The sequence below is a fragment of the Lutra lutra genome, chromosome 3 (assembly GCF_902655055.1).
Source record: "Lutra lutra chromosome 3, mLutLut1.2, whole genome shotgun sequence".
NCBI lineage: Eukaryota > Metazoa > Chordata > Mammalia > Carnivora > Mustelidae > Lutra > Lutra lutra.
Genome location: NC_062280.1, coordinates 129,230,324 through 129,255,039, shown reverse-complemented (window position 1 = coordinate 129,255,039; position 24,716 = coordinate 129,230,324). Strand labels below are relative to the sequence as shown.

At 40.2% G+C, this 24,716-nt stretch overlaps 1 protein-coding gene across 8 annotated transcripts in view; it reads right to left on the bottom strand.

Annotated features, from left to right (window-relative positions):
* Positions 1-24,716, bottom strand: part of FRY (FRY microtubule binding protein) — a 339,156-nt gene that overhangs the window by 47,803 nt on the left and 266,637 nt on the right. For all 8 annotated transcript variants that reach the window (XM_047723094.1, XM_047723100.1, XM_047723095.1 and 5 more), the window contains 12 exons: positions 22,522-22,672; positions 21,893-21,996; positions 20,939-21,124; positions 18,507-18,705; positions 16,916-17,037; positions 12,558-12,745; positions 11,209-11,303; positions 9,393-10,000; positions 8,418-8,515; positions 7,874-8,044; positions 3,699-3,839; positions 1,306-1,485 (listed from right to left, as the gene is read on the bottom strand). In XM_047723094.1, the coding sequence (XP_047579050.1) occupies positions 1,306-1,485; positions 3,699-3,839; positions 7,874-8,044; positions 8,418-8,515; positions 9,393-10,000; positions 11,209-11,303; positions 12,558-12,745; positions 16,916-17,037; positions 18,507-18,705; positions 20,939-21,124; positions 21,893-21,996; positions 22,522-22,672 (2,243 nt within the window). The remainder of the gene's footprint in view (positions 1-1,305; positions 1,486-3,698; positions 3,840-7,873; positions 8,045-8,417; positions 8,516-9,392; positions 10,001-11,208; positions 11,304-12,557; positions 12,746-16,915; positions 17,038-18,506; positions 18,706-20,938; positions 21,125-21,892; positions 21,997-22,521; positions 22,673-24,716) is intronic.

The following is a 24,716-nucleotide window of genomic DNA, read 5'->3' as shown; positions in this document are numbered from 1 at the left end:
TATTTAAAGGAATGAATCTGGGGCCAGGTACTAGAGCAACAGTTTAGACATTCTCTCCCTGAGAGTTCGCTTCTCGTGCTGGGTCTGGTGCTGGGTAGACAGCACCGTCCACACTTTTGCCCCAACGAGGCTGCAGAACCCCGTCTGCGGGCCTGCGCTCGGAGGTGGCAGACACCGGCTGGGAATACTCCATCTGCTTTTCCAGCTTTTTATTCTGATGCAGCTGGGTCCCTGGGGGTGGGTAGGCAACTGGCTGCTTGTTTTCTGTACCCCTTTCGAACAGAATAAACTTCCCTCAAGGAATAAAAGTAGCTTTCTCCCTCAGCCATGTAAAAAAAATATATTAAAAATTTAAAAACCAATTGATTGGATACCTCGATATCATACACACCTAAATATAGTTGCAAGTATCACAATGGCAGAAAAGAGTATCTCAACCTGTGTACTGAAAGGGCAGAAGGTCAATGAGGTCGTTGTGTGAAAAGTAGGCTTCAACCTACTTCATAGAGCAAGTAAGTTTCAAATAACCACATCTGGTTTATTCCTTCAGTGAATTTATTCATTCAGCAGTGTTGAAGAATACTGCTAAGTACCTATCTTGTACCGGACACTGAACCAGACCCTGGTAACCAGAGGGACAGAGCACAGTTCCTGCTTTGGTGGGCTTATGGGACCTGCGGTAAGCGAGACAGGAAAGCAAAGGATTTATACATCTTAGAGTAAGTACAGGCCTCCCAAATGTCTATTCACAGAACAGCAGGTGGACCTAAATACTCTCTACCCTCTCTTCTTCCTGATTCCTCAGCTTAGTTCACTGGTCCCTTCCCTCCTCCCTCCCCTCTCCCTCAAGGCAAGACTTCAGATAATTTTACTGGGTCTAGAAAGCAGTGTGGCTTGGGGAAGCAACTGGAAAGGCAGATTCTATATTCCTGTAAATCTCAGTCATTTGCTGGTCTGGTTGGGAGTTTGGGCAGCAAAAGTTGTGGATGTAAAGATAGGACAGGACACCTGTCATACAAAGAAGGAGTGAAGGTCATGGTTTAAAATGCTTCAGATCATTCCATTTTAAAGTTATCTTTAAAAAAAATCATTAAAAAAAATAACTGAGGCTAGCTTCTAGTTTTAGAAGCTGCCAATTGAGAGCCTCAAAGAGTATGACACTTGATGTGTTCTTAAAAAATAGAACCTAACTTAGGCCTTAGAAAGCTTAATTTGAAATAAATGTAAAATAAGTCTCTCTTTCCTCTCTTTTTGACCTCTGCCACTATTTCTCCCTGCTGAAGTGGACAGAAACAGATCACATACCTCTGAAATATCAAAGTGAAAGTCTAGGGTCTTTCCAGGTAACTCCTTAGAAGCGCTGGTCCACACTCGATGTATTTCTATCTTGGACAGGTCACTGTGCTGGTAGGAAGGCAAAACAAGGCTGGCAGATCGAGAAACTACCAGCTTCAGGATATTTAAAGCTTCTCTCCAGTGAACACTCTGAAGGGAATAAAACATTCAATGGTCAAAAACAAGTTCATTAAAAAACAAAACAAAGGGCGCCTGGGTGGCTCAGTGGGTTAAGCCGCTGCCTTCGGCTCAGGTCATGATCTCGGGGTCCTGGGATCGAGGCCCGCATCGGGCTCTCTGCTCGGCAGGGGGCCTGCTTCCCTCTCTCTCTCTCTGCCTGCCTCTCTGTCTACTTGTGATCTCTCTCTGTCAAATAAATAAATAAAATCTTAAAAAAAAAAAAAAAAAAAAGACCCCCCCCAAAACCAAATCTACTGCTAGCTACTGAAACTTCTTATGACCTGTCTGAATTCACAGATTGAATACAGTGCAGCAAATTCCATCCTCTGTAAAAGGCAAATGACATAAAAAGACAATTTATATGTAAGAGGAGATATAAGCAAATTAAAAAAAGTAGCAAATTTTGCCCATATTCAAATAAACAGAAGTTTAACATTACAAGGTACCATTTTTGCCAATGAGGTACTTTCTTCATATGAATAAAAACCTTTGCCCAATGCATTTATGCTATTGACCAGTCACTCTTTCTCAAAACTCTCCCTACCTCCAGCTTCCAGTCTTCCTTGGTTGTTCTCCTACTCCCCTGACTCCTGCTGCCCCCTTTGCTGCTGGCTGCCTCTTGTCTTCTTACTTCATATCTTCCACATGACCCAACCCAACTCTGGGAGCTGTTCTTGACTCCTATCTTTCTCTGCCTCCTGATAAATTGCTCCCTCCTCTCCATTCGCGCTGGGAGTGGGTCAGCTGACTCCTCTGTGGCTCCTGCCTAGATCCTGCCTATCCTGGACAGAAGTCCAGCATAACCTCCCCAACTATAGTGATCTTTCTAGAACTCTTCAGACCAAGCCCCTTCTCTGCCTAAACTTCTTCAAGGGCTCCCTCTGATGGGCAGGGTGGAGTCCACACTCTTTGAGCAGAGCCCACAGGAGTAATCTCCCCCAGGCTGCCCCTGGAGTTCCTCACACCAGGCAAGCTCTCTTTGCCACTGTGTCTTCACTTATGCTACTCCCGCCTCCTGGAACGCCCTTCCTCTCCTTATTGGCTTATCACAGGCTTACTCTTCCTCTAAGACTCATTGGTTTTTGCCATCTTTTACTCCCTGACAAACCCCAGGCAGACTGAAGGACTTCTCCCACAAAAATATTCAGTGTAAATAAACTAACTTGATAAAAGTTATTATTATTTACCCAGCCTTTGGAATAAGAGAACATGAAATAAAACACATTTCCTTCACTGTTAAGTTCTGCACAGGGGAGGCCATGATGTGGATGTGAAATTAGCCATCATTCAAGAGAAGATATCAAGTAACAGAGATAACCCACAGGCTGGAGTTAGAATAGGCAGCCTAGTCAAACAGTTTTTTTTTTTCTTTTTACCAGGGGCACATGATTTGTAGAAAAAGGTGAACTGAACCCCTGGCTCCCATGACTTCTGTGAAGTGAGAAAGTGTTACTGAATGCCCACCAAGTGCACAATGATTTTTGGAGAAATGTCACTTGAAAAATGGAAAATGGAGACGTCTTGGAAATCATTCTTAGCATTACATAGCTTTGGCAAGCAATGTGATGTTGAAGTGATGATGGGGGAAAAATGTCTAAAATTTACATTGTATGGCTTTGTGGATGAATTTAGCCAGATAGAACCTAGCATCTGCCTTGAACTCTGCAACTCCCTGTGTACACTCCTGTGTTTGTTGGTTGCAGTATTTTCAAGCACATTTAGGCAAGTCGCTTAACCCCACTTCCCTCCACTCTAAAATGACAACTTTAACCACTGAATTAACACTTGCATGTGGAAACACCTGGCCTAGAACCTGGCACATCTGAGTTCCTTCTCTCTTTTCCTTCTTTGAAATAGCATACTACAAATACAACCCTCCTGGGTCCTCCCAGCCAGGTGTGTGCTTTTAATACCCAGCCTGCAAGCCCCAAGAGGCAGAAACACGTCCTCTGAGGGCCCAGGAATGCACCAGGGCTGGTCTTGTCCTTCACTTCACTGTACCAAGCGGGGTGTGGTCAACCACCACAACAGACTGTTCTCTGGGTTAGGGATACCAGTGCACAAGTGTGCTGCCTGGCACGCCTGTAGCTTTGCAGCCAGATACAAGCTACAAACCCTCAGTCTTTCTGGAATGACTCTCTGGAAACATCCTTGTTCATAAGTGACATTATCCAAATACTCACTTGCACATATTTTTCAATGGTCTTCAGAACTTCTACATTGAATTGCTTTACAGGGACGACAGACAGGTCCATGTAGCTGAGCAGACTGTAGATCACCTGGAGGAGGGGCTGCTGCATACTGGGGAGACCCTTCTCCAGCAGCTGTGGGAGGCAAGGCACAGTGTCAGCCAGTGTGATACCAGCCTGTTCATACAAGAGCACCGATGTCCCCCTATACCTTTATGGTCACACATTTCCTTAAGGAAAGGGGAATCCTAACCACTAAAGAAATGAAGACATCATTGAAGGTAGTGTAAGTAGTTCTGAATACATAGATATCATATCCACAGTGGAATACAAGAAACCTCAAAAAGAAAGCACCAAATACCACGAATTATTTAAAATACAAAGTAACACAAAAGACACAAGTTACTAGGTATCAAATTGGCAAAGTTTCCCAGGTGATAATGGTCAGTGTGGGTGAGGATATAAGATGGGTGTTCTTTTTTTTTTTTTTTAAAGATTTTATTTATTTATTTGACAGAGAGAGATCACAAGCAAGCAGAGAAGCAGACAGAGAGAGAGAGAGGAAGAAGTAGGCTAGGCTCCCCACTGAGCAGAGAACCCGATGTGGGGCTCGATCCCAGGACCCTGAGATCAAGACCTGAGCCGAAGGCAGAGGCTTTAACCCACTGAGCCACCCAGGCGCCCCGAGATGGGTGTTCTTACACACCAGTGGAAATGCAACTTGGATAATTTGGCATTTGGCCTCAAGAGTACTAAAAACAGCTTATAGCTTTTGAAATAGTAATTTTACTTCTAAGAACTTTCCCAAACCTATAGACACTAAGATTTATATACGAGATTTCACCAAGGCATTATTTAAATTGGTAAGAAACCCTCAAAGCTAAATAAGAAAGCACTGTAAGCAATATAATTATTGAACAGTAGGGAAATGGATACAAAATTATGGCAAATTATATGATGAAATACACAATGAGGAGAATGACATTTTAAAAGATTTCATTTAGGGGCTGCCTGGGTGGTTCAGTGGGTTAAGCCTCTGCCTTCAGCTCAGGTACTGATCTCAGGGTTCTGGGATCGAGTCCCACATCGGGCTCTCTGCTAGGCGGGGAGCCTGCTTCCTCCTCTCTCTCTCTCTCTCTGCTTGTGATCTCTCTCTCTGTCAAATAAATAAAATCTTTAAAAAAAAAAGATTTCATTTATTTGTGTGTGAGAGAGAAAATGAGAATGAGCAGGGGCAAAGAGTAGAGGGAGAGGGAGAAGCAGACTCCTGAGCAGGGAGCCCAAGGTAGGACTCGATTCCAGGACCCTGGCATTATGACCTGAGCTAAAGGCAGACATTTAACCAACTGAGTCACCCAGGCGCCCAAGAATGACATTTTTAAAGATAGTAAAGGCTATCAGATAATATTAAGTGAAAGAGGAAGGATATGCAATTTCTGTATAGAAGATGATGCCAAAATTGATGTGAATGGGTGGGTGTTACAGAGAAATAACAATGGACAGAGATCTAACAAAATGCTAACAGTGTTTCTCTCTAGATAACAATGATTTTGGATGTTTTTTCTTATCTCCACCTCCTGTTCTTTTCCCCACTTTCCCGTACCTACCAAGCTTTCTTTTATGGACATATACTATTTTCATTTTCAACACTGTTTTCAAAAAAGAAAGCAAAATAATGAGAACATTTATATGACAGACATCATAATAAAAAGTTACTGTTTAAAAAAAGAACTATAGAAATTATTCAAATAAATGCTAGACTTCCACATCAAAAGTGCTCAGAAGAAATAACTAGCAGGGATGCTGCCTGCTGCTCTGCCTACTTGTGATCTCTCTCTGTCAAATAAATAAATAAAACCTTAAAAAAAAAGAAATAACTGAGCAGTTAACACATGAGGAAATGAACAATTAGGCAAATATATTTTGTGGAAAAATGAACATTATTCCTAGAGGAAATACATAAACAGAATAATTTTAAAATACCAATAAAAATATAAAACTGAAAAAAAGGGATAATAAAATGTAGTGAGGATATGGGAAAACACGTTTATACACTGTTGGCAGTATTGCAAATAGGGGAAATCTCTGTGAAGACCAATTTCCCAAATATGTAGAACTAAATAATGTATTCAGGTTTCCATGCCCTTTACCTGGATAGTTAGTTTGGGAAATGCCACCAGAAGAAATCACCTGGATGCTACCCAATAAGGAGTCTACATAAAAGGACCATTTGTAATAGAACAAGATTATGAGTATAAACAACAGGGGAGATGTTTAAGCAAATTGGGTTACATTAACCTGTTAGAATCCCACAATTAATGAACGTGACACTATGCAAACACAAAGTTAATGTTGCATGAACAGAGGAGGTTCATGGGCAATACTGACCACAGTTACCTAAGATTATATATATGTGCATTGCCAACACCTGAAAAAAACACATGAGTACTTGAAATGGGAGTTAATATATACTATGCATGGTGGGAAGTTAAGTTTATGATAAAATTTTCAGTAACCGTTTGTCTCAATAGAACAAATTAGGTAACCCATTCTTATTTATTTTCATTGTGGCAAGATGTATATAACATAAATTTACCACTCTGACCACAGTTAAGTGTACAATTCAGTGGCATGAAGGGCTTTCACACTGTTGTGTAACCATCACCACTACTTATTTCCAGAATTTGCTCATTAGCCTGAAAGAAAACTCTGTTAATTGTAAAATACTATGTCTCCATCACCCGCTGTCTCCAGGCCCTGGTGACCACCAGTCTGCCTTCTATCTCTACGGATTTGCCTGCTCTATAGAAGCACCTTGCAGAAACGGGATCCTGTTCTACTTGTCCTTTTGTGTCTGGCTTCGTTCACTTAGCATCATGTTCTTAAGGTCCATCCATGTTGCGGCACAGGTTGATGCTTTATATCTTTTTAAGTCTGAATAATATGTATGTGTGTCTGTGCCACATCCCATTTGGATTTTTGAAACTTTAGGTCTAGTGATGCAAGCAAGTCCTACCTCCTTGCTAACTTGCACTTCACTTTTAAGACAGACATCGTCTGCCTTCGTAAGCAGGGCATTTGCGTGGGTTATCTAGTATCTCTTGTGAGCCGAGGGATGTGTGTGCTTTCTGAGTAATTCTTGCAGGGACAGATGGGACCAAGGTGACTATCCAAAGCAGAAGGGTGGCATATAAGAGCGGCTCCTTAAAGTGCCAGGGATAGGGTGTGGAAAGAACACTTGGCTGTTGACAGTTTGAATGCAGCTCACATAGTGCTGACCCAGATTGCAAATCAAAAGCCTGCAGATCAACTATCAGTGTTGATGGATGGGGCGAGGACCTTCTTTCAGGTACAAGGGTTTAGTCTTGTGGAGACTTTCAGAGTATGACTGATTCTCCAATCTATCTGCACCCTGTACTGGTGACATAAGAAAGAAAAGTTGGAATGCACTGATTTCAGCACTTCTGAAAAGGCCCTAGCAAGAGGTGGCCATGCAAGTCCCTCAAGCAAAAGCAATGGCAAATGCACTAAACCAAGGTGGCTGTTAGTGGCCATCTCTGTCAGAGTTCACGACCTCGTGCGTTAAGCTACTCAGTGACCAGAGGTGCTACCAGAACACATTTCATCACTTGTCTGATATGCTGTGTATTTCCAGCTCTAGGGCTTGGAGCTAATGTGCTAGAAACACATTTGTAGGGTGATGAAAATCCCATTCCAGTATAAAACACAAACTTCAAGTTAAAAAGCATATTTCGAAACAGATGCTTTGCTAATTAGTTTAGCACAAACAACCATTAAACATATCAGGTCACACAGTAACTCCTTAAATAAGATTTGAACACCTGGAGAAATTAGGATACAACTTCCCAATTTCTGGAAGGTTCTGGCAGGTATTAGTGTAGTAAAAAGAAGGAATTAAAGCTTTTGAGGCAGGTATACCCCAGTTCAAAGGCTGGTTCTGCCACCTTAAGCCTATGGCAGGTTATTTAACCTGGTTGAGACTCAGATTTTTTGTATGATAGTATGTTGTGAGGATTTAAAATGATTCCATATAGCTTCTATGATAATATATAATAGGCAGTCAATAAATGAAGAGATTATTACTCATTCTATATAAGTATTTTACCCATGAAAACTATAGGGGGCTTATCCTTCATTGAAGAGCTTACCTCTGCCAGGTAGGTCACCATATTCAAGGTAATGTCAGCATATGCTTCATGGAGGTATCGGCAGACCACGTTGACCCATGTGGCACAGTCCCTCGTGTAGCTGTGTGTTTTATAAAGGGTCATGACATGTGCAAGATTGGAAAGTTTGGGGTTCTTTTCCTCCAAACACACCTTTTAAGAGACGAGAATCAATTAGGGATAAAATAGCCTGACAAACAGAAAGATGTGTCAGAAATGTTGCTGTAAGATACATTTGCAATTTTGCTCTGAGATCTGGAAAACACATCAATTTGATAAAATGCGGAAGTGCTTGTCTTAGTAATTAGCCAATATGATTTTCACAGATTCTTTCCACCTGTCTTCTCAATAATGAAACCACAAGACGATGTGCATCGGCTACTCAGAGATGTCAATTACTAGCTGTATCACTTATGATTTTCAGGTTTTTTGAAACCCATTTCCCTTTTGGAGAAATTTCTGCTTAGTATTGGACCTTTCTGAAGGCCCATTTGGACCCACCTGAGTGTGGAGCCAGAAATCGTACCTGAGCAATCCTTTCGGCTATATCCTTGCAGAACTGATTGGGATTTTCGAAATGCTGAATCAGCTGGGGCAGGAGACACAACACGTTCAGTGGAAATCCTGGATCAGAGAAGATATGGGGGGGGGGGATAGGTGAATATTGTGCATTTTATCCCGAGGTGATGCAAAGCAGACTTTTGAACCAACTTTACTGTGATCTAACATGAAATCCAGGGGAAAAATGTACAACCACAATGACACAAGTTTCAGAGGAGAAACTCAAAGTAATTCTGAGCTATGGTTACTGTTTTGCCATGGGCTGTGAATCAGGATGACAGGCAGAGATTTCCAAAAGCAGATTAAAATGAACTCAAGCACTAGTTTGAAACTTTTAAATCAAAAACTGTATTTTAAGAATAGCTTGTAGGAGAGGACATAGGCCAACAAATTTAGGTCTCCCTCATGTAACATAATCTTTAAAACAAATGATAAGTAATGGCTTAATACCACTTAGTACCACTGTATTAAGCTCTACCTTCATGAAAAGAAGTCTGGGCCACATGCCATGGTATTAAAAATATGGCTGGTGATTTGGCTTAATTCAAAATGATAGGGAGTGAAGTGAATTTTCAAGAGGGGGTAAAAAAAGCTAAGAAAACAAAAAAGATTTAGGAGTTAAGAAAAAAGAGAAAGAAGGTTTATCTGTACAAGAACAATGAAATAAACTGACAGTATCTGCAATTTGATCTGGAAAGCACAAAGAAATGACCAATATATTACTTCTGCCCATTTTATGCTATTGACTTAAACAGGTCTTCCACAATTTAAATAATTTTAAGATTTACTTTAGGTATAATTTTGAAAGAAATGACAAACTATTCCCAAAGGACCATTTCCAAACAGAATTGTTGAAAGTACTAAGTCCATTACCTTATTACACTCAACATAAACACAACCACCACCAGAACTGTAAGAGAATGAGTGATGTTGGCCTTACCGATGGCTTGGGATGAATCCACCATGGATACTTTGGATACTGGTGTGAGCAAACTGAAAAGCTGCAGGGTCAGGTCGGTGGTGGTGAGGGAGGTGAATCCTTTCAGCAGCAGCTGCTGTAACCCTGAGAAGTCTGACCACTTGAGCTGTGCCTGGAGTTTTTCAAGTTTTTCTCGGTTCTCAGCTTTATCCAGCGGCATGTGAGCCAGCAGTCTGTTCAACAGCCTCAAGGCCATAAGGTATTCAAACTCAAAATCAGATTCCATCAAGGCCACTGTGACCCAAAAGATGGTGGCCAGCAAGTTGGTTGGATGGTTTATGTGCGACGGGTCTGAGAGGCTGTCTTTCAAGGAGGATGAGCTTCTGGTTTTTGAGGAGAGGCCTTGTTGGGTACAAGCCTGAATTCTGTCCAGTGTGGCACTCCTGGGTGGGTCTGAGGATCGGTCGACAACACCAAATTTCTTGGGCACAGAAAAGCTTCTTTGATGCCGGCTCCGTTCTGCGGTTGCTGTGTTGCCACTGGCTGCCCCGGGGTTCACATTTAGCTGTCCTGTGCTCTTTCTGCTTGCTGTTAGTTTAGTGCTAGAGCTTAAATCTGGTGATGAAGAGCTGGGTATAAAAATTAAAAAAGTTCAAAAGAAAGACAACATGCTTTAGGGAAGAGCCAGTCCCTTTAAAATCCACTGACAAACAATAAGGTAGGGAACTTGTTCTTTGGAAATACTGTCTATACTTTTTTTTCCCCCCATACCCTTTAGCTTACAGGAATAAATATCCTATTCCTAGACTTAAAGCTATGGAAAACAAAACAAAGAGAACCCTCACCAACAAAACAACAACAAAACCTAAGAGCAGTTGGTAGTGAAGGTTACTGATCTTTCATTTATTTTTATTTTTTCATTTATTTTGACTTTGGGAAGGAGTAACTTATAAATAGAGTATACCTGATAGGCACACAGTTTAATATTCTATTAACTGACAGATAAGAACAGAAATGGAAAGGATATTATCTAGAAAGAAAAGAGTAACTGCATCAAAGGGACTTTTTTATGCTTATAAAATATCTATGAGAAATGATCTCTAAGCCTATTTCAGGCTGAAAAGATAAAACTCTTTATCAGTATTCTTGCTAAATTCTTATTGACTGAGATAAATCTGTAAGTCTATATAGAAAATGTGTATGATGTTAGGAAACATACTAAAATCACCTATCCATAAAAAATGCTCAACTTAAAAGTGAAACAAAGCTCAGCGTGATTTATGATAACATTACTGACTCCATTTCAAGCAAAATGAGCTCAATTATACAAACAGAATACAGAATTGTGAATGATTTGAAATGGGTAATTAAACATTGGCAGGAGCAAAAGGAACAAAAATAAAAAAGAAAGATCCTAGGATAGGAATTTATTCAAGTAAAATCAACATTAATTCCAGCTGTTTTTATACTGATGGTTCAGATGAGTTTTGTATATATTCATTAAAAAAATAACATTTAGTTTTGGTTTCTGTTTATGATGTAATAAATAGGATAATTAAATAAAATTTGAAAAAATACTCAAAGACATAACAGAAAATGAAAATGCATTAATATTTATATTATTTTAAAACAACATTTCACCTCTATCTTCCTGCTATTTAAAAATACTTATATAATGTGTACAGATTGGGTGCCATAACTTTCTCCCTTTTTTTTAAACTAAAGAAAAAGTCAATATCAAACATTGATGTATTCTTTGGACTTTGTGGAGTCCAGCCATCTCTCAAATATTCAGTCCACCATATTTGATTTCAAGAGTCATGGAGCTGCTTCTTACCGAGATAATACTGTTAAGAGATCGCTGTTCTTCAAGCAGTCAGACAAGTTATCCACAGCAGCTTCCAATGTAAGGAGTGCCTCCATTACGTAACCCTGCCAGACATGCAAAGATAACAAAATTCCTGTTTAAAATTCCTGTTCACTTCCTGAAGATAAATTTAATTAACGCAAACTCTATTCAGTCTAATGTTAATATCATCGAGGGCTAGACAGCTGTTGTTAACTGTAACTTACCAAATCTAAAAACAAATTTAAGGACCACTTAGGAAATTCAGATGGCTTAGCAGTTAGCAGGCAGTCACAAAGATTTATTTCCCTAGATGTGAGGTCCTAAACAGCTCAATCTCATTTGAAATCCAACAGGGAGAGGGCAAGGCTAAAGGTAGCAGTCACGGCCCCTTATTGAGGGGGATAGTGGGCATTTGAAATACAGAGTGGCAATGTCTCAGAGATCAAGAGCTGTGGTATGAGAAGGGTTGTGCCTCAGTGGCATTTTGAAGAATACATCCACTGGCCAGAATGAGAAAAAGAAGCCAGAGTTCACAGGTGTGCAGGTCTCCTGGGAGGTAGTAACTTTTCTGATGGAAAAGAAGGGAAAGAAGGGCTTGGCTGAAGCTACAGAGCTTATAATGCCCTCGGCTTTCAACCCATTCCCTAGTCCTTGGGCTCTGCCTACAGGGTCTTGTGGTATCTACTCTCTCCATTACTTCTTCAGCTTTTCTCAGTGTACTGATGGCTAGCTATACAGAGAGGGGTAGTGCTTTGCATACATACAATGGAGATCCCTTCCCTGGGTAGGGAGACTACACAGCTGTATCTCCGGTTGGTGGCAAAAAGACAAAAACAAGACAAATAATTCCCCGATTCCTTGTCAAATAAAACCAGCAACAAAAACAACCAAGAAGGAGCCCTGAAGGGATTTGCAGTGGTTGGCTCAATAAAACAATACCCACTGAACAATGCTCCTTGAAATGCTTTTGTAAGTATAAAAGTTAACCTCTCAAAAATTTTTTTATATTTTTTTCCAGTGTTCCAAGATTCATTGTTTATGCACCACACCCAGTACTCCATGCAATACGTGCCCTCCTTAATACCCACCACCAGGCTCACCCATCTCCCCCAAAACCCCTCAGTTTGTTTCTCAGAGTCCATAGTCTCTCAAGCTTTGTCTCCCTCTCCAATTTCCCCCAATTCACTTTTCCTTCCCCTCAATTTTTTTTTTTAAATAAATGGTATATGCCCCAATGGTTGGAGCATTTGGCGAGAGAAAGAAGGTTCAAAAAAAGCTGTTAAGACCTCATCTTTGATAGGAGAGGAGAACTAGTTCAGCGGTCTTTCCTTCCATACCTGAATCTCATCTCCATGTTCTCCAATCACCTCCACCAATCTGGAGAGAAGGTCAGACAAGGCGTGTGCTGACAGAGGTTGCTTGAGCGCCCGGAATATCTGGAAGGACCGACCAGCATAGTGCCTTGAGGAGCTTGCGAGGGCGGTCTGCAATGAGACTTCACTCAAGTGTTGCTCCAGATGGAAACCTAGGCACCAAGGAGCCAGAGGTCATCAATGGATACTCCGCAAACCCTGAGGCATCATTTATCTACAGGTGTAAATCAGGCTACCTCACAGAGCAACCTCCTGGTGGTACTTGTTTAGGAATTAACCATTTTAAAATTTAAAAAAACCCATCAAATTTGGATAGATCTTAAAGAGGCCTAGTGTAGTAGAAAGAGTCAGAAGATGTGGAGCAAGATGGTTCAGGTTTTGAATGAAGTGTTTTGGGGCTCTGGGAAAGAAATGCGTTCTCTATAAGCCTGTTTTCTTATGTTTAGCTGAGGAATAACAGTCATGCACTATTTCCTAGAGTTGTTGTGGAAATTCAACAATTCAAAAAATGCTTAGCACAGTGCCCAACACACGATACTGACTCACAAATGTATTTTTGTTTATTGCCCCATTTTTCTACAGTGATCTTCCGAACTTCTTCTTGCATAGCATACTTTGACTCCTGTTTTCATAAAAGAATTTGTTGGGAACAAGTTTTCAGAGTGCTTGTGTACGTAGAGGAAAGCTGCTAGTGGATCTAGTCAACTCTAAACATAACCAAAGCCTATACCAAAGTCAACACTCTTCACAACAGTCTACAAATACGCAGATACTGAAATGTAGAAGTTGCCAAGAAGGCAGCTGTCATTTAAACTCTTGCCTGAATATTGGTTCTTCCAATAGCATGAAGGTCATCATAATCATCAGAAAACCCCTTGAACAGATGGAAATAAAAATGTAAGGTAAAGTGCATGACTGACTTCTAAGGCCCTATCTGTACTCTCTGCTGTGTCCCTCTGTGGGAGGAAATCTGACTACAAAGTCAGAGGACATAATGAAAACAGTGATTTTGGCTGTTTCTGAGATCTAGAGGGCTCTGTGGTACATTTGATTGTCACATAAAAGTGAATCAAGAAGGATAATTTAATGTCATTGTTCTTAGGGGCTGCTGGGCTCTTTGACCCTAGGGACCTGTAGACTATATAAGAAAATGTTTCTGCAGAACAGAGTCCTGGAAAATGGAATTAGGCATGAATACTTAGATAGTAAATATAGGATTAAACCCACACAGACAGTTCCCAGTTTAAGAATGGCCCATGCTTCAAAACAGAATTTGTTACCTTTATTTTGTTTTATTTTCCTACTTAATTTTATTATGTGTGGGGTTAGGTCCTCTGTCGATGAACTAAAACATATTTACATCACAATGGACCTGAAGGCTAGAACACCATTAGTAGGATTGCAGAACCCCAGGGCAACTATGACAATGCCCCTAAAGAAAGGCTGTTTAATGTGTCACACACAGCAACCCTACATGTCCTAGCCTTTCCTCGAGTGAGGTGTGACTTCGTGGCCCGAGTTCTGACCAGTGGAACGTAAGAAGAAACGCTGGATGCCACGTTCGAGCCTGGTGTGATGTAAATTCCTCCTATGTAATCTTCCACTCATGTTCTTCCTGCACCTGCTGGCTAGACAAGGAGGGCTGAGGAGAGGCCTCTGGGTAATGGGGGTGATGGAGCCACAGGACGGAGGGTCTTTGAAGTGCCACGTGGAAGGCCACTGGACAAACATCTATACTGACCTGTTATGTGATCCAGAAGTAGCCTTCTATTACGTTAAGCCTCTGAACTTTGGGGGTTGTGTGTTACAGTAGCTAGGCTACCTGACTAATATAAGGTTTCCAGGAACACAGAGCAGAAAGCAGGGCTGTACAGGGAAACTGTATTAAGTGTATCTGGAGTAAGATGTGGAAAGACTCAGCCTCTAAGCACCCTCTGAGGAAACAGTGAAGGGATTCATGTGTTTTCTCATTTTTATTATCTTCATACAATCTAAGACAAATTAATGGCTCACACACAAACAATAAATTTCTTCCTTTGGTTTATGTTCAATTATTAAGTGACTTTTAAGTAGTGGAAATACACAGATAAGAGGTCTTAATATTTCAAAAATATTCCAAAGGAGACACTCAAAACAAGAAATGTCAATCCTATTCCTGAAATGAGTTTCTCATGTTAGTTTATCAGTATTTTTTTTTCTTCTGGAAGCCCCCTGTGATAATGAGAAGAGATGTAGCTAATCTGGAATATTCTGAAATATGAGATGTGCTAATTCTCAGAGCAGCTGGGAAAGCCAGTGAGCCACCTTTCATTTGGCCAGACTCGTGTGGGAGAAGAAGGTAGGGACACTTACTGCATCATTCTGGGGAACCAAATTTAACTTTCCCACGCAAACCAGCCCCGGCCAAGTAGAATCTGAATGGTGTGCAGCTAAGGGCTTAAACGTCATGATGTTCCTAGAGCCTAAATAAGAATCGCACTGTGTTCAGAATATTGAATGATCATTAGCACGGGAATTAGTAGCAAATGCTTTCAAAGTTAACATTTTATCACAAGATTCTTTTTCTAACCAGTTTTCAAGTCTACCAATTTCTCACAGTTGAGTCTGAATACAGTCAATAAGATTTGCTACTTTATTACTTTGCTTCTTTGTAAAATTTAAAAATTTGAGTATACTTGACATACAATGTCACACTAGTTTCAGGCATACAGCATAGTGGTTCAACTTCTCTTTATGTTATGCTCACCATAAGTGTAGCTACCACCTGTCACCATACAACACTATCACAATATCATCGCTGAGATTCCCTATGTTGTGTCTTTTATCCCTGTGACTTACTCCTTTCATGGCTGGAAGCCTGTACCTCCCACGTCCCTTTACCCATTCTGCCCATATACCTACTCCCTTTGTTCCAGCAACAATCAGTTTGTTCTCTTTACTTATAGGTCTGATTCTGCTTTTATTTGTTTATTCGTCTGTTTTGTTTTTTAGATTCCACATATGAGTAAAATCGTATTGGATTTTTTTCTCAGTCCGACTTACTTCATTTAACACAATACCCTCTGGGTACATCCATTTTGTCACAAATGGAAAAACAAACGAACAAACAAAACCCCTCATCTTTTTTATGGCTGCATAATATTTCATTTTAATATATTCTATAACATATTCCATTATATATAATATGTTTATTATGTATATGTATAATATGTGTATTATATGTAATGTAATATATATGGAATGAATATATGTCTACATCTATGTTTATTTATTTTTTTTAAAGATTTTATTTATTTATTTGATAGACAGAGGTTACAAGTAGGCAGAGAGGCAGGCAGAGAGAGAGAGGAAGCGAAGCAGGCTCCCTGCTGAGCAGAGAGCCCTATGCGGGGCTCCATCCCAGGACCCCGGGATCATCACCTGAGCCGAAGGCAGAGGCTTTAACCCACTGAGCCACCCAGGCACCCCTCTACATCTATGTTTATATACACACACCACATCTTCCTTATCTATTCATCTATGGATGGGTTATTTCCATATATCGGCTATTGCAAATAATACCACAATAAACACAGGAGGTCATGTGTCTTTTCAAACTAGTGTTTTCATTTTCTTTGGATAAATGCCCAGTAGCACAATTATTCAATCATTTGATATTTCTATTTTTAATGTTTTGAGGAAATTCCATATTGTCTTCCATAGTGGCTGCACCAATTTACATTCTCACCAACAGGTAAAGAGGGTTCCTTTTTCTCCACAGCCTTGCCAACACTTGTTATTTCTTGTCTTTTTGACTCTAGCCATTCTGATAGGTATAAGGTGATACTTCATCGTTCTTTTGATTTGCATTTCCCTGATGATTAGTAATGTTGAGCATCTTTTCACATGTGTGTTGTGTCATGACCTTCTTCAAATAAAATTAATATGGGGCATAGTTTAATTCTAGTGAGGTAAATGAAGCAAGAACAGTGGCCTTTGGGAATTATTTGATAAAGCATAATGCAAAAATACATGACATTAATAATCATTCAGTTAGGCACATCCAAAATAAGCCTCAAAGCTCCCTAATGAATACTCTTCTGCTATCAATGCCGATTGCAGAACTACACACACACACACACACACACACACAAACACATATATAGTTCTGAATTATATACGTATAACCTATTATATATAATATATATATTCTGCGTATATATACATACACACATATGCTATATCCAGAACTATATATATATATATATATAGTCATAATGGGAAGAATACGCTCCATTACAGAAAATGTTAGAAATGGCATTTGGGGAAATAGGAGAAAGTACCTGATTTGGAGTCTTTAAAAACAGATACAACATGACGTAGAAAATTAGTGAGCTGTTCAGCACTCTTTGAATTTTGATTTTTGGGTGTGATGTCTTCATGGCACCAAAGTGGACCAAATGCCCTTAAACAGAACATACAATATGTTAAAAATATAACCACTTAAATATAATCATTTTGCATTTTTAAAGCCATGTATGCAGTTGTAACTTCAAGGGCATAATATGATTTTCAAATTTTACTGATTAATGTAGGGTTAATTTTAGTCTTGTAAAGCTCTTAAGAGCATCCTCTAACTGATTTAATTTACAGAGGTATTATTTTTTCTTAAGTTTTACTCACAAAATGAAAACCTCACAAAATTTACTCACGAAATCAAAACCTCTCAATTCACCAGAACAGTGTTTACACATAACAGGCGCTGTTTGTCAAATAAAGTGATATAAAATGTTGATTAAAATATAGGTTTAGACACAGACTCCATTTGTACACTCTGGATCTGCAGAGATGATGTTTTTATCAGGATCATATCATTAGGTTGCCAAATACTGTAGAAACAAATTGAAGATACAGCCTCTGATATCTACTTGGTTTTCAACGGGAAGAACGAATGGAGCCAGATGTGAGAATTTCAGAGAACACCCTTTCCAACCCATGGTACTGACAGTGTTGAGTGGTGAGCATGCTTTTATTCTCCACAAATCATTCAGGTCTCTGAGATACCCTGGTTGTATGCACCATCAACTCCCTTCCGAAGCTTCCTGTTCATTAAATCCTATATTGAACTGAAAGCTACAAGGAATACTCTGAAATTAACTAAGGGACTAAAATGCTTTTCTCATTTTTTTGCATTAATTGATGCATTTGTGGAAGAAAGAAAAATCTAGGGTATCAGATAACACTGATATAGACTAGACTTCCAGGATTTAATGCACCGAGAAAGAGAGCTGCCCTCCCCCCATACAGTCACAGGTGAGCCTGGTTTTCTTAATGCAAATGCTGGACCTTGGGGTGCTAAAAATTCTGAACACTTATAAGCTAAATTGTTCAGTAGGAGAACCAGAAGACCTAAAAAACAGAATTGCTTGCATCTCTTCTTGATTTTTGATCATCAGTTTGCTTCCTTTCCTATCATGCTTCCTAATGTGTCTGACTTCCATTTATAAATGACTCTGGATTAGATGAACAGACAATGGTCCCCTCTGCAGCTGCTCCTGGGTCGACCGTGGCTAATACATTTAGTTTCCCGAGCAATGTGCTTTGCCAAGTCTCAGAACTCCCGGATCCTGGCAGCTCTAACAGATGATTAAAGTCATCCTCACCATGGGGTGCTACTGTGTCCTGCCTCCATCTGCTGCATTGTTTTTGTACGTGGAACCCCCCCACCCATCAACTGTGTCATCACTGGGATCTTAGACAACTTTTGCCAGGATCTACCTGGTGCACAAACTTCCACAGATGCAATTTAGAGGAGAAAAGAAGGCTTTGCTACAGCTGCGGGCTCGGTTTTCCATCTGAGTGGTTTTAGATGGATAACATTTCCCTCAAAAGACCAACCTAAAGCCAGGGCCCTGTCTCCTGACCCCTCACTACCTGGTTGTCAGAAACTCAATGAGCTTGTTTGCCTTCTCATCCACTTCAGCAGTTGTGTCTGTATCCTCCACCTCCTGGGTCATCTGTGGGAGGTTCCCGCTGCTGCCCCCCAAACTGATGCTGGAGGACGTGGAACTGGAGCTTAGCCCCGAGTCTGGCACTGGGGATGACTGGTCCTCTCTCAGGAAATCAAAGCCACCTGGTGGGACAAGAAGGTCAAGGCAGAATGTGCTAGGCAGGTGCTTCGTGTGGTTAGGAGATGAGCAAAGAGAAGTGCGTAGTTATTTAAATGTTTTGGAGAAAACATTTGATTGTGGCTGTGGTTACCATGAGATGAAACTGATATTCTTCCCCGGCTTCTGGAATAGTTGCACTGTTGTGTAAACCAGGGTATCTTTTGTAATAGGAGTGTGATCTGCTGTTTTCTACTCTGGTGTGTGTATCGATCCTTTCTCAGAAGAAATGGGGTGTGTGTGTGTGTGTCTCTGTGTGTGCATTCATGCACATATGTGCACACGTGTCTGTTTGCATATGTGTCTGTGCACACACACACACACATAAGCACAGACCCACAAACAGTTCCACTACACATCTGGACCCAACTGTGCTGTTTGTAAATTATTCCTGGGTTTTAGACTTCTTAAATTGGTGAAATGATACCATTTTTGAGGATACCAGCACCTAGTAATTGATATTTATACATATAACATCTAAGTTATATGTTTTGAGAAAATGAACTTACAACTGTGAGTATTATGTGCATATTAATATGTTTTAATAAAATAGATCTCATGGCAGTCAAAGAAATATGGTAGAAACAAATACTATGTTTTTTTCCCCACCTCAGATTTGGTTATCATTCTGCATCTCTGGGTGTGTTGTTGGTTTGGGAAAATGTATATACAAAACCATCCCTTTTCTCCTACTTAGTAATCATAAAAGTCCATAGTAACTGACAGATACCCTGAAATAGGAGTGAGAAGCCACAGGCCTGAATATCACCTCTGCCATTTGTTGTGCAATCTCAGGGAGTTTACATGACTTCTCTGTACCTTAGTTTCCAATTATAAAAGAGTAAGACAGTAATTTCTATCACACAAGTTTTCAACCTAGATTTGAAAGGAATCAGAGTTGAAATTAGATGTTCAAGAAGTATTCAGTAAATGTTTATGAAGAGGAGACACTTTCCAAACCCTTTGTACACCTATTCCACGTATGCTATAGATTCAATTATCTTACAGTACTATCTGTTGTTTGTCTTAACTACAGCATATTGTATTTTGTTCCATTAGTGCCCACTTTATGCTACATCAGCAGAATTAGTGAATACAAAACAGATGCACTCAGGGCCATGCAACTTAATGGACATTACAACGTTCTCAGTCTAAGACCATGTGCTTAATAGAATACATCTTTATCTTGGGAAGTTGGGAAAGCAAGAAGTCTTCAGATTCTTTTAATTAAACATCAACAGTAAAGAGAGTTTTGTGTTTCTGAGAGGCAACTGATGGGTTATGTTCAATAAACTGTAGCTTGGTTTAAAACAAAGGGCTTAAACTGAGATCAGTAGTCCTGATGTCTCAGACTCAGTGACTTTGTGTTTGTTTTCCAAAGAAATATCTTAATGTTGTCAAAGGACAAGATGGCATTGAGTACAACTGATGAGTAAAAGGCACAGTCTCTTCAAGATTATGAATAAAGTACATAGTGACATATGGAAGGGCCATACCATATCCAGGGCCAGTGTAAAATACAAAATAGTCAGGAATGTTAGTTCATTCTCATTTTAAGATATTTTAAATGTTCCGATTCTAAATGAAAAACCACTGGCCAACCCTTTTGGGAAAGCTTTCATGAATAGCTGGACACAGCCGAGTAATTTGACCCAAACATGACTCAGCTAATGCTTTCTGTTCTCATTTCTAAGAAGAAAATTTTGGTTTTAAAAAAGCAATGGTTCTTAGTAGACTTCCATTCATGGTGCCTTCCAGAAAAATCAATTACTTTAATAAAGTGAAAATTCCCTCAGGGGAACCAGAAGGTACACAAGTGATACATCGGGCACCTTGGCAATGACCTGCTCTCAAGGTGATGGAGAAGGTCACTGTTTTGTACATTCTCATCTTTCAATGTTTGATGCTCTTGGCCAAAGGGCATCTTAATTTTCAATGTTATCAGTAGGAGCATATTTAAGAAGAGCAGCAAGCATAATAAGTAAAAAGACATCTGAAAATATTCAATAAGGAAGAATGATTTTGAGAACCAAGTTGACCATCAGGTGGAATGGTGCATATTTATGGTGCAGCTACTTGCTTGCTTGGAAAGTTGGGGGGGTGATCATATTAGGGAAGTTAGTTTGGGCTCCACTGACACCTTAAGTTATCTTTGCATTTGTGATTCTGTCTCAGGCTCTCTGCCACTCCTTTCATTACCTGTGTAGAGATACTCTGGCTGATAAGCTGGCTGAATTGTGAGAGTCTTAGCTTTGCCCATCTCTCGAGTCTGCAGGAGCATAGAAGCAATGGCATGAAAATTGCTGTTGCAAGAGAGGGCAATCAAGAGGTGAAGGAGCAATTTTTTGCTGTGTTCAAAGACTTCAGGCCGGTAATGGTCCAAACCTGGAACAAAACGGTGGAATCTCTTAGTATAAACAAGTTTTAAGCTCATTTAGATTCCAGGGATAGTAAAGATTCCAAGTCACTCAGGAGGAACACGTTAAAAGAATGTTCGGTTTTCTTTGTTATTGTTTGTGTTACCAACATAAAGAAGTTGGGCTTAGGAAAAATAAAATGCTTTATTCCTCAAATCAAATGTTCTCATAAAAATGCTGATAGATGGACTTTTCTTGACCTCTCAGTAGCATTTGACATGGTTAGCATTCCTCCTTCCTGGGATGTTCTCTTCCCTGGATCACTCTGTTAACTGAAAGATTCTAGCTTTGTTCATCTCTCTTTAACTAAACTTCTGAGTCTCCCCAGCTTGTTCCTCTTCCCTTTTTTGCTCTACAATTTGGCTATCTTAAAATCTCAGCACTTGGCCCACTGTGCTCTACATCCTTTCTCTCTATGTGCTAACAGTGTCTCATGGCTTTAAATTGATCCCATCTAGCCAAAGACACTCAAAGAGACCCCACTTGTTTTGGGTATCTTTATAGGTATAGCATTGGCAAAGTACCACCCTATAATGCAGTGATAGGGCAATTTTAAACAATGACTGGTCAAGTGAAATTGTAGAGCCGATGTCACATAGAAGAAATGAAAAATGGAAGAGACTAAATCTTTCAGAAATGAGGAAAGCAGGATGTCAATGTAAAAGGAAGGCTCTCTGGATTACATCTATAGGTTTTTGACCCTATTGGCTAGAATTCCTCTTGGATCCAGTCTTACCTAAGAAGACAGCATGAAGTAATAATGGTAGATGAAGAGCCCAATCTTCTCTCACACTGTGATCCACCACCATCTCAGTCATAAAAATAACAGCAATATTGCACCTGATCAATGACATGATGAAATTAATGTAACTTCTGAAGAGGATGGAAATACATTGATAGATCATTAAGTCACAGTTAAAAAAACTCATAAGCCCTGCTGAAGAATTATGTAAGACCCTTAATCCAGGGAAATGGAGTTTAATTTCTGACATAGCACAGAACTCCACAAAGAGAAGAAATGTTGGCTGAGTTGATCACATAACAGGGAGACTTACTAGTCACTTGGTAATTAAGAGCTGAGGGAGTAAGAGTTACTCACAACCTAAAAATCATCACAGAATGCATATCCATATCCAGACTGCATCGAGGAAAATTTCTGAGTTACAAGGCAGCTTTGCACTGAGGTTAATATTCCACCAAACTCTATAAATACACTGAGAGCTGTAAGTCAAACCGCGCGTGGTCCCTCTGATTTCAAAGGTCATTTCATTTGATGGGACCTGGAATGATTTCCCTCTCCTCATAGGAGGAAAAGTCCAGCCAAAGCTAAGCAGTCATTTCCCTCTACCCACACATGCTACTTACCTGTGGAGGGGCCCCCGGGGAGTGATGGTCTCTGGGAGGTAGTCAACCAGGGGGGCCCAGCATCCTCCAGTACAAGGCATGGGGAGGGGTTGCGGCTGTTTGGTCTCTGTAATAGTCAAGAGCCAGCCCGTGTAGGGAGAAATCGGGTCATCTGTAGGGTGAGAAAGACAAGCGTGTGTTATTTTTAGGGAGAGATGATTTTTGTTTTCCCTACTTGGTGTTTGTAGAAAGAATCTTACAAATTTAGGCTAGTAAAAATAACTTTCTAACCATCTCATTTGGTGAGTACGAATTATAGGATCAATGGGTTAGAATCACTTGATTAGATTTTTGAGTCCCTTTTTTGATAATCTAATATATAATTATGCATTACAGAGCAATGGGAAATATAGACACACAAAGAGAAAACATTAAATCATGCAAATTCTCATCATTGTGAGAACTTGGTCTTTCTCCAATCTTTCCTATTTCAGTAAAATATAACTCCATATTTCCATTTTGTTCAGGACAGGAGCCTTAGAACTATCCCCGATTTCTCTTTCACATCTCACATCCAACTCGTAATCATGACAATAATGATGAGGATAACAGTAATAAAAACAATAATAACATTAAGAACTAACACAGGGAGTGCTTCCTTTACACCAGGCACTGATCTATGCATTGCATATATTCTTTTAAAAGATTCATATATTTATTGTGGGGGCAGAAGGATAGGCCTGATGTGGGGCTAGATCTCACAACCCCGAGATCATGACCGGAGCCAAAATCAAGTCAGATGTTCAACTGACTGAGCCACCCAGGCGCCCCTGCATTGCACATATTAATAGCCCAATAATAGGTACCTCTTACCCTTACTTTACAGAGGGGAAACAGAGGTTAGGTAACGTGGCATCACATTCAGTGAGCTCTACCCTCAAAACAAATCCAGAAGAAGATCACTTTTCACCATCGCCATTGCTGCCAGTGTAAGCCACCATGTTCTCTCACATGGAGACTGCAATGGCCTCCCTAGAGTCTGCCCTCCTTGCCCCTCTACAGTCTGTTTACTACTGAGCAGACAGAGCAATCTTTTGGAATCAGAAGTTCATTTCCATCTCTCTCTTTGCTTGACATTCTCCAGTGGCTCCCCTTTCCACTCAAAATGAAGTTTCAAATTCTACACCATGGCCTTTAAGACTTTACGAGGTCTATTACTCTCTTGGCTCATCTCCTCCTACCATCCTCCTTGCTTACACCACCTCAGTCATTCTGGCTTTCTTGCTGCTCTGTGATCACACGAGACACCATCAAACTTCAGGGCCTTCCCATCTGGCATTCCCTTTGGCTGCAGTCCTTTTCCCTGGAGAGCCTGTGGCTCCTTTACCTCACACAGGTCTCTGACCCAGGACCACTCTATTTAAAATCTACCTCCCACTCCAATCACTTTCTATCCTCTCACCCTGCTTTAGTTTTCCTTCCTGGCACAGTTCACCTATTCATAGGCACTGGGTCCCTCTTCTGACTCTCATATGAGCTCCACAACAGTGGAGACTTTATTTTGTTCATTGTTGTTTCCCTAGTACCTTGAACAGTATCTGACAGTAGTAGGGAATCAACAAATAGCTTTTGAATGAAAGACCTTCCTCAACTCTATCTTTAAAGTAAATACAGCAATGAGTTTGAAAACAACCTAACCTTACACCTAAAGGAGCTAGAAAAAGAACAAACCCCAATCCACCAGAAGGAAGGAAATAATAAAATTAGAGCAGAAATAAATGTTACAGAAACTAAAAACAAATAAAACACATCAATGAAACCAGGAGCTGGTTCTTTGAAAAGATCAACAAAGTTAATAAGCCTCTAGCCAGACTCATCATGGAGCTCCTTTTTAACCATGCTCTCAGTAGAGGCCAGCGGCATTAAGACAAGCAGTTCCACAGGGGGCCCCATAATATGGGCCAGGTACATGTCTTCAGACAAGCTCGCTCTGTCCTACAACTCAACTTGTAGTGTATTAAGAAGAAAGGTGTATTAGATCATCTTTAAGCAAATTCTATTATATGTAGTTTTTCTTGGGTGCGCTCTTGAAAGACAGTAAGAGATAACAGCTTTAAGGATGCTGTACTATGTAGAACTCTGTCCTTAGCGGTTAACAGAACCAGTGGAGGGGGTGTCTTCCCATTGTGAAAACTGAGCCTTCAGGCAAGGGCAGG